Source organism: Zea mays, chromosome 10 (assembly GCF_902167145.1).
Source record: "Zea mays cultivar B73 chromosome 10, Zm-B73-REFERENCE-NAM-5.0, whole genome shotgun sequence".
In the NCBI taxonomy this organism is placed as follows: Eukaryota; Viridiplantae; Streptophyta; class Magnoliopsida; order Poales; family Poaceae; genus Zea; species Zea mays.
The window spans coordinates 82,928,259-82,939,076 of NC_050105.1; the positions used below are offsets into that span (position 1 = coordinate 82,928,259).

General features: G+C 50.3%; 1 protein-coding gene across 2 annotated transcripts; it reads left to right on the forward strand.

Moving 5' to 3' along the window:
- Nucleotides 1-1,310: 1,310 nt before the first annotated feature.
- Nucleotides 1,311-8,421, forward strand: LOC100216887 (uncharacterized). 2 transcript variants are annotated; one of them, XM_035962936.1, is made up of 4 exons: nt 1,311-6,187; nt 6,272-6,364; nt 6,442-6,561; nt 7,885-8,297. In XM_035962936.1, the coding sequence occupies exon 1, from the start codon at nt 1,400-1,402 to the stop codon at nt 4,181-4,183; it is 2,784 nt and encodes a 927-aa protein (XP_035818829.1). In that variant the 5' UTR covers nt 1,311-1,399; the 3' UTR covers nt 4,184-6,187; nt 6,272-6,364; nt 6,442-6,561; nt 7,885-8,297. The 2 variants fall into 2 exon arrangements, with proteins under 2 accessions (XP_035818829.1, NP_001352702.1); NM_001365773.1 differs by having other exon boundaries at nt 5,981-6,187; nt 7,885-8,421.
- The last annotated feature ends 2,397 nt before the right edge of the window (nt 8,422-10,818 follow it).

A 10,818-nucleotide genomic window follows, 5' to 3' on the forward strand; every position in this document is an offset into this window, starting at 1 on the left:
ACGTACCCGCAGCGACAGCAGCGTGGTCACCGTACCACGGGCTGCCTCAGGACGACGACGTGGAGACCGTAGCCTACGGGGGCGCTGAGGCGAGCGCGCCTCCACGCTACTACAAACTTGATTTCGCCACATACGATGGCTCCGAGGATCCGCTGAACTGGCTAAATCATTGTGAGCAGTTCTTCCGGGGGCAGCTCACGCCAGCCTCGGATCGCACGTGGCTGGCCTCGTACCATCTTAAGGGGCCGGCACAGACGTGGTACTATGCCCTGGAACAGGACGAGGGCATGCCGTCTTGGGATCGCTTCGCCGAGCTGTGTCGCCTTCGCTTCAGTCCAGCAGTGCGCGGTTCTCGCCTTGCGGAACTGGGACGCCTCCCCTTCCTGTCCACGGTCCAGGAGTACTCGGACCGCTTCCAGGCGTTGCTGTGTCGAGCTCGGGACGTCTCCCCCATGCAGAAGACGGAGCTATTCGTGGGCGGCCTTCCCGAGTACTTGCGGGTGGACGTTGAGCTGCGCGACCCGCAGGATCTACAAACTGCCATGTACTTGGCACGGGCGTTCGAACGGCGCGCGGCGGCCTGGCCCCCATTCCAGCAGCGCGGGTCGCGACCACCGCAACGGGCGCAGGGCTCGAGTCGTGTGACACCAGCACCGCCCGGGGCTCTACCGACCGGTACGACGACACCAGGCGATAGTACGACTCCGACACGCTCGTTTCGCCGATTGTCCCCGGGCGAGCAGCAGGAGCGGCGCCGGCAGGGGCTCTGCTTCAACTGCGATGAACCCTACGTTCGGGGACACGTCTGCCAGCGACTGTTCTACTTGGAGGTCGACGACTTCCTCGACGAGGCGTCCGGTGAGGGTGGGGTCGACCCCCTTGAGGAGCCGGCCGCCCCAGACGTCACGGGAGCCAACGCGTTGGTGGTCTCGTTACACGCGCTGGCGGGCATCCGGACGGACAAGACGCTGCTGCTACCAGTCACCATCAACGGCGAGCGACTACTCGCGCTCATGGACACAGGGTCAACCCACAACTTCCTCAACGCTGACACGATGAGCCGCCTCAGGTTAGCTATGGCGGGTGGCGAGCACCTTCGGGTCACGGTGGCCAACGGTGACCGCCTACCCTGCGCCGGCATCGCCCGCGACGTCCCGTCATCATCAACGACGAGTCCTTCTCCATCACGTGCGTCGGGATGCGCCTGGGCTGCTTCGACTTCATCCTCGGCGTGGACTTCCTTGAGACGCTGGGCACCATCCAGTGGAACTTCTGAGCACTGACCCTGTCGTTCCAGCGCCAGGGCTGGCGCATCCACTGGCAGGGTGTGCGGGCCACGCAACAGCCTGCCCCGCAGTAGCGGGCTGTGGCAGTCGTCGACACTGCCCAACAGCCCCTCATGGACGTCCTTCTGCAGCAACATGGCACCATCTTCGACGAGCCCACGAGACTGCCCCCGGCCCGCCCCTACGACCATCGCATCCACCTGCTGCCCGGTACAGCTCCGGTGGCCGTACGACCGTACCGGTACGCACAACTGCAGAAGGACGAGCTGGAGCGACAGTGTGAGGCCATGCTCACACAAGGCATCATACGACCCAGCACGTCGCCGTTCTCCGCTCCGGTGCTCTTGGTTCGCAAGGCGGACCGCTCGTGGCGTTTCTGCATCGACTACCACGCCCTCAACGCCAAGACGTCCAAGGACAAGTTCCCGATCCCGGTGGTGGACGAGCTCCTCGACGAGCTCCATGGAGCCCGTTTCTTCTCCAAGCTGGACCTACGCTCAGGCTACCACCAGGTGCGGATGCACACCGATGACATCGCCAAGACGGCGTTCCGCACCCATCATGGCCACTATGAGTTCCTGGTCATGTCGTTCGGCCTCTCGAACGCGCCTGCTACTTTCCAGGCCCTGATGAACGACGTACTCCGCCCATATCTTCGGAAGTTTGTGCTTGTCTTCTTCGACGATATCCTGATCTACAATGCATCATGGGCGGAGCACCTCCAGCATGTGGGCATCGTCCTCGAGACATTGCAGGCACACCACCTCCACCTGAAGCGCTCCAAGTGTTCCTTCGGCGCCACATCAGTGGCCTATCTGGGCCATGTCATCTCCGAGGGTGGGGTCGCCATGGACGCCGACAAGGTCGCGACAGTGGCCTCCTGGCCGCCCCCGCGGTCTGCACGAGGTCTCCGGGGCTTCTTGGGACTAGCAGGGTACTACCGGAAGTTCATCAAAGACTTCGGCCTCATTGCAGCCCCGCTGACACGTCTCTTGCGACGAGACGCGTTTGCCTGGGACGATGACGCGACAACATCCTTCCACGCCCTAAAGCACGCCCTAACGACGGGTCCAGTGCTCCAGATGCCGGACTTCGCCAAGCTCTTCGTCGTCGACTGTGACGCGTCAGGTGCAGGGTTCGGTGCTGTCCTTCATCAGGGCGCGGGACCTCTCGCCTACTTCAGCAAGCCATTTGCAGCCCGCCACCTTAAGTTGGCGGCCTACGAGAGGGAGCTCATCGGCCTCGTGCAGGCCGTCCGTCACTGGCGCCCGTACTTGTGGGGGCGCCACTTTTTTGTTCGGACTGACCACTACAGTCTCAAATTCTTGCTGGATCAGCGCTTGTCCACAGTTCCTCAGCATCAGTGGACCAGCAAGTTGTTCGGTTTCGATTTCTCGGTGGAATACAGGCCGGGGCGCCTGAACACCGTGGCCGACGCCCTGTCCAGCCGCGACTCGGAGGCTGCCGTGGAGGACACGACTATGGCAGCACTGGCCATCTCGGGCCCGACATTCTCCCTGCTGGACGACATCAGGCGGGCGCTGGCAGCTGCACCTGACGGGCAGCACCTCCTCCAGCAGCTGCGGGACGGCGTATTGGCTGCGCCATGGTGCCTCGTCGACGGGCTGCTCCTGCACGGCACACGCATCTTCGTGCCGAACTACGACGACCTGCGCCACCAGGTGCTGACACTGGCGCACTCGGCAGGTCATGAGGGCATCCAGAAAACCCTCCATCGACTACGGGCAGACTTCTACATGCCACATGATCGCGCGCTCGTCCAGGACTGGGTGCGCACCTGCACCACGTGCCAGCAAAACAAGACACTGGCGCAGCAGCCGAGCGGCCTCCTGCAACCCCTTGAGGTGCCGTCCCAGGTGTGGGTCGACATCTCCATGGACTTCATCGAGGGGCTGCCCAAGGTGGCAGGCAAGTCCGTCATCCTCACGGTGGTGGATCGCTTCTCCAAATACGCCCACTTCATCGCCCTCGGCCACCCCTACACCGCGTCGTCCGTAGCACGGGCATTCTTCGACGGCATCGTACGACTGCACGAGTTCCCGTTGTCTATTGTTAGTGACCGGGACCCCGTCTTCACCGGGCACGTGTGGCGCGACCTCTTCAAGATGGCGGGGGTGACACTAAAGATGAGCACCGCCTTCCACCCACAGACGGATGGACAATCGGAGGTGGTCAACAAAATTATTGCGATGTATCTTCGGTGTGTCACCGGCGATCGACCGCGGGCATGGGTGGATTGGCTGTCCTGGGCGGAGTATTGCTATAATACCTCCTACCACACAGCATTGCGTGCCACTCCCTTCGAGGTGGTCTATGGCAGATCCCCACTGTCCATGCTACCTTACACGACAGAGACGACACGTATTGAGGCCGCAGACGACATGCTACGCTCCAGAGATGAGATGCTGGCCGAGGTGCGCCAGCGCCTTTTGCAGGCCCAGCAGCTCGCCAAGAAGTATTACGATGCCGGGCATCGGGAGGTCCAGTTCCAGGTGGGCGACTGGGTGTGGCTACGCCTGCTACACCGCACCTTTCAGTCCCTCCATCCGCGCGCGAAGGGAAAGCTGGGACCTCGCTACGCAGGCCCTTTCCGTGTCCAGGAAAGGATTGGGTCGGTAGCCTACCGCCTGCAGTTGCCAGATGGTGCTCGCATCCATGATGTCTTCCACGTCAGCCTGCTGAAGCCGCACCGTGGGGATCCTCCTGCAACTCCGGGGACGCTTGACCCAGTGATGGATGGTCGGCTGCTTCCTGTGCCGGCCAAGGTGCTTCGCGCTCAACTTAGGCGGGGCGTGTGGCAGGTTCTCGTACAGTGGCGTGGACTGGCTGAAGATGACGCCACATGGGAAAAGCTTGAAGAGTTTCGTGCTGCTTAACCCAACTTACAGCTCGAGGACGAGCTGTTTGAGAAGGCGGGGAGAGATGTTATGTATGGCCAAGCCTATGTTAGGCGCAATAGGGCCAAGGCTGCCCAGGTGAGGCCCAAGGCCCAATAGCTAATAGATAAGCTCTATCTAGTTAGTTATACTTATCCAAAGTTAGTAGATAAAGATCAGCTCTATCTAGATAGTTATACTTATCCAAAGTTAGTAGATAGACTTGAGATAGCTATATATATAGATCTGTAAACTCTGGAATAAAGATAAGCAGAATTCCAATCTATTCTGGCTTCCTAGAGGGAGCCAGAGTCTCCTGTGATCTTCTCCCTGCGCGCAACCCAGCCAGGATCACGACGGCGCCCTAGCGCCGCCACCCTGGTCGCACCAAATCCCCTCCCTACAATCTGCGCAATCTGCCCGGTAGAATCCGTAGTTCTACCAATTTCATTAATAGGAGAAGAAAAAAAGCGGGACATAAACATCCACACACTGACCCACACCCATACTGAGACAGCTGGAGTGCGCACAAGACACAGAGCTGAGAGACAGCCAAAACAGATAAAAAAACACCACCTGGACTAAACAACTAAGCCATTAAGAATATTACTCTGAGCTGTCAACAAGACTAGCCCCTTGGCGCCAGCAGAACTCCAGCACCAAAGCTCATTGCCGGCTGAGATCAGGGCTGTAGCAAGATATGGTGATTTGCCATTGAACACAGTCATTCCTTTGCCGCCAAAGAATCCAATCTCCCAACACAATAAGAGAGTTGAGCCCTTTCTGGAGCTCCTTTCCCATGGCGTTAACACAATTCTTCCACCAGTCATCGAAGATAACATCAGACGGCTGCGGACAAAGAGCAGTGAGCCCCATCTTTGGAGAAGAAAGAACCAGAACTGCCTGCTGAAAACACAGTTTACTAAGATATGATTAATCGTCTCATCTTCCTGTTCACAAAGGGGACAACAGCTCGGTCGGGAGAGATTTCTCTTAGCCAATCGATCCGATGTCCAGCATTGATTGTGGATCACAAGCCAGATGAAGAAAGTGAACTTAGGAGGAGCCCAAGTCTTCTAGACACGATCAAAAGCCTCCCACTGCAAGGATCCTTGGAAGATGGCTGCATAAGCCGAGGTTGCTAAATATTTTCCGGAACTGGACAGCCTCCAAAAGTGTCTATCTGGCAATGCCGGGCTGCAGGTTAACCCCTTCGAAAGCTTCCCAAAGAAGTGTGATTTCCATGAGCACCTCTCAGGATAAAACACCCTGAAGGTCTTGAATCCATCTTGAATCTGTCAAGGCTTCCAGAACTATTCTTTTGTTTATTATACTCTTCGAGACCATCAAGAAAAGGTTGGAGCCAAATCCTCCATCCGTTGCCCAGCCAGCCACCTGTCACTCCAGCTTACACATATTTGAAAAGTAAAGCTTATCCCTACAGCAAGCCATTTAGCAAACTGTTAAAAACTGAAAACCTGCAATAATGAAAGTTTTTGACTTTTTGCCCACTATCGTAGTTAATTTTTTATTTGAAAAAATCTTTATTGCATTGGATATTTATGATGTTTGTTTGGTTCTTGTTTACCTTTTTTGTTTAGACGACGACAACTTATATGGAAATCAGGAGAGTCATCTAACAATTTTTATTATTTTTGTGGGAAATTCTATTAGTGAATCATTCCAAGAGCCAACTCAAGAAGTTTTACTATGTTCAATTGAAGAAGAGATATGCATGCCTCTATTTCCATATCTGGTAATACTTATTAAATAGTTTTATTCTGCTTTGCTTCAGCTGTTCCTTGGACTGAAGAGGAGCATAGAACATTTCTTGCTGGTCTTGAAAAGCTAGGGAAGGGAGATTGGAGGGGTATAGCAAAAAAATTTGTTACCACCAGAACACCAACTCAAGTTGCAAGTCATGCTCAGAAATATTTTCTTAGACAAACTAATCCAAATAAGAAGCGCAGATCTAGTCTTTTTGACATGATGCCCAGAGAGCTGGTACTTTCTGTCAATCTTTGCAGTATTGCACTGACATCACAAAAAATGTTTTTAACCAATGCTTAACAAACCTATGAATTGCAGTCACCAACACCAAACTGCCCCGTATTACCACCATCCATGGCAAAAGTACATGACGTGGTAGCTATGACGAAACAACTCCAGAATAGCAACTTGGTATGCTCATGCTCCTTATATTTGATTTCAATAACATACTTCCATTACTGAATTGGAATTGCCAATCTCACTTTCAGGAAGGAGCCTCATCTTCCAATGCAGCTAATGTAGTATCTCAAGTAGGAAGAGATCTCCCCCCAGTTCCGTCTTTTAAGGCAACAAATATAGATTCAAGTTTCAGCAAATTTAGCCACATGGTAATGCTACTATATTATCTCTTCTGTTATACGTACTATTATGTGTTAATCCACTCCCAACAGAGTTGCTAAAAGCTGGATAGGAGATATTATATGGTTTTCCCTTGATTTATACATACCCAGTCACAAAAGCGTATTGTTTTGTATGTTGATGTGATCCCTGATACAGTACTTTGACCACTAATTATAGTATTAAACATATTCAAATATAGCAAGATTCTAATGAAAACTTTGCAAGGCAAATCTAGCTATACCATTTAAAAAAATTGAGTTATTACTAAATATATTGATGATAAAGTTGAAACATGTTGACTGCGTGCAACGAAAACAACCATGTTTGTGATGGGTTTGGATATTTATGGTCTTATGGAGTCCAAAAATTTTGGTGTTGGTCCACTTCTATGACTAACTGCTTTTTTACCCACACCCACACCCACGGTGAGTTCTTTTTTATATACTTACTTACACGACATCGGCATAATTATCTTACTATAGTGCCGCAGATCACCATTACCACTAACTAGACGAGCCTTAGGTATTGGACTATTGGAGTACACTAGTGCTCCCGCAATAAATAAAATGGAAAACCAAAAGCCTACTCATGTTTACCTAGAGGACCTATCACGAGGAAAGTCAAGTTTCATTTAGTGGTTTTCTAGGTTTGCTCAGTCTCTCCCCATTGAATGATCATCGGAACCATCACTAAGAAATGAATTGAAAATGTAGGTACAAAAACATCAATCATCATACAAAGTTGAAGTTTTGAAATAGACAAGAAGGAAAGGTATTCAGCTGCCAAAAAAATAGTAATTAGAATACAAGGAAACCTGTTCCTCTTGGTGAATTTTGTATTCTCTGTTTCTCATGTGTGAAGACATGCACTGCCATTGGACACTAAGCCACCCTAATCCTTACCTCTAATCTTGTAGAACCTATTGTGATGATTTGGATGGTCGGCTGTTGGATACACTGTTGGAGCTCTGAATAGTTGGGCTGCGCAATGAATAGGTGTTGTGTTACACACTCGCTGCAGTTTAGTGTAACCTATTAGCCTCATCTATAAATCCAACAAGTACCAGCTAAATAACCCCCTATGGTACTTGAAGTTAATCCACTGTTCACGGAAGCTCTTGACCTTCTAAACTAAAGTTGGCAATTTAACCGCGACCGACAGGGGGTCTATGTGGTATCAGAAATCTCTCTTATTAAGGCGATGTGGAAAGATGTCTTCTTTACTATCTTGTGTTCAAGTGCCGATATTTTATATGACCTAGATTTAAAGTAATTGATTATTGGTTAACGGATGCTGTTGTCCTTTGCCAGGAGCGCTACTGGAGAACTCCCTACCCGTCCAGACCAATTCCTAGAGCCCCTGAAGGGACGTCTTCATCAACTCCTGTTGCTGCCAGTACAGCTGTTCCAGCCTCCGAAGCTAACCTGACTGCATATACTAGCACATTCTTGAGCCAGCGAGCTGATACCCCATCATTGCCTCCGAAGGGTGATCCTCCTCCATCAGAGGATGATGATCTGGAACTGACTGTCGCTCCACCATCCCAACAGAATATGACCAATATGTCCTCCCAGAATGCGGTAGGCGTGATTCAAGTCATCTAAGCTAATTTTTTTTCTCTCTCTAGAAGTTACTGTGGGTATTTACAGTTCACCGAATAAGTACTAACATTCTATCAGCAAATACATCAGTATAATAAGATCATGAGTGACAAGACACAGTAGATGTTAAGCGCGTTAATGTGGGGGGTCTGTTGTGCATCTGCATCCCCTTTTCACTTGTGTTGGTACTTATCTAGGGATTGGTGCAAGCTTAGCCGATTGTTTTCACTGCACTTGTGTTGCTAATTATCTTGTGTACATGCATGGTTCTCTCTACATTAGGCCCAGACAGAAGGCATCTCACATTATGATATTGAATATTATCAATGGGGGGAAACAGAATGTTGGCTGGCACTGCCACCATTATTATTGGCTTTCCACCCGGCAGTTGGTACTGTCGTAGCACAAGAGTAGCTTGGTGTATTTCTGGTGTGCCTGAATGTAGTTGTTATGTGGAGAAGCAATACTTGGTGCAGATTGCGAGAAATTTGTAATTTTGCCACTCTCAGTTTTGGCTTCCTGTTATTATGCCATCATGTGTCTATGACTGGTGGGACCATATGTGTCTATGACTGGTGGACCTGATGGTATATTGGCGAAGCCCACAAATAGGGCTGGGCAAAATACTCGTGGCTCGTGAGCTCGCTCGACTCGTGGCCAGCTCGGCTCGGCTCGACTCGGCTCGTTTCAATTTTATCACGAGCTGATCTAACATCTCAGCTCGGTTCGTTAACGAGCCAGCTCGACACGAGCTCGAGCCAGCTCGTTAGCTCGAATGAGCTAGAATTTATCTGTAAAACAAAGCCTATACTTGTATTGGATGAATTAATAAGTGATGAACTATGTTAGTTTAGGGTTTAAATGTTGTGATATATAAAATTATGAGTATTGTTAGTCTTTTCTAGTGTTAAATTAGTATAAAATTAACTAGCAATTGATTATATTGTTGTATATATACATGTATAATATTTTTTGTTCTGGCTCGCGAGCTAAACGAGCCAGCTCGAGCTCGCAAACGAGCCGAGCCGAGCTGGTTCTCTGGCTCGGTTGCTTAACGAGCCGAGCCGAGCCAGCTCGTTTCCTTAACGAGCCAGCTCGAGCTCGGTCGAGCCGAGCCGAGCTGGCTCGATATCCACCCCTACCAACAAATCATAATGGCAAAATTACCAATGTCTCACAGATCGCATATTAGACTGTATTGTGTTATGTGGCCCGAGGCCCGTTATGTGTAATGGGTTCTGTTATGTGTTATGGGTCTAGAGCCCAATCTATGTATAGCCTATTAGATGTTTTTTGTTCGTGGTATCTATTCCCTTTCTTTTCTGTTTGATTGGGTCAGTCCATAACGGTTCACACCGTAAATGGATACGGAACCATATCCTTTTGTTACCACTCCCTAGCTAGTGTTAATACATAATGTTAACTAACCAAACATATCTCGCTTTCTGTTTCCGTTGTCATGTAACCAATAGCAGTGGGATTCATTCATGTTATGTTAACCGCTCCCTACCGCCTTATAGTTAGAGAAAGGTGAGCGAGATCTGAGTCGTTGGATCTTATGTTAGCGATTTAATTAAACAAGGGGGTACACTAACTTGTAATTGTGATGCTCATCTCTAGCTAGATCATCAGCCACACGTCTTCCTTCCACCTCCCAACACCCAGCAGCTTCGACGAACAACAACTCACTATGCCCAGAGCACGGTGAAACAATCAAGGGTGGTCTTACCGAGGATCAAGGCGGCAATGGCGTGACCCTCGATGAACAACGACTCAGCGGCGAGGCCGACACTCTATTGAGCAATTACGATAACTTCAATCCTCCTCTCGCTTGACTGGGTTGCGGCACCCTTTTGTGTACTCTCTCGAACACCTCGGTTTCTCTTGAGGTTCAAGCTATAATACAAATAGGTCCTGGATTTTATAAAACATACCCTAAACTTTTAAATAAGTACTTGTTCGCTTCATATTAAAGTCGACTGTTTACGACCTAGTAGGTTATATCTAGATTTGTTTTCGTTATACCTTGTTTACACTTGGTTTACTTATTATTGGGTAGACTTACTAGTGCTCTACTTGGTTTTTGGGTTAATGTTATTGTCGGAGGTAAATTTCAGCCAGGTGGCGGAATGCACCCGCCTAATTCTAAGAATGAGGGGGTGCATAGGGTTTGCCTGTGGAGATGGCAAGGACACAAGAACATTCAAAGATTTAGAGTGGTTCGGACCGTCAGAGCGTAATACCCTATATCCAATGTGAGTTGTATTGCTTGAGAGCTTGAGCATGGTGAGTCTGAATGAGCTTGTCCCTTGTAATGCATGTGTTTTATCTTTTATAATTCAAGGGTGGCACGTACAAGTGTGTTGAGAAGCCCCGACAGGTGGGCCCCAGCGACCTAGTATAAAACAATGTACAACATGGAGCCTTAAATGTTGCGACCGATGGAGTTCTTCTCCCTTGGCCTTCACGTGGATCTTCTGATCTAGCTGCCTTCGTCCTGTCTGCCGGCTCAAGCCGGCTACGGAAGGGAGTCTGGTACACTGACGTATGTAGGGGCTGGCCATGCTAACGTGCACAGGAATTATGGTGATGGACCTAAGTTGTCGCCTTCGGTCGATGGTGCAGTGGGCACTTTACCTGAGC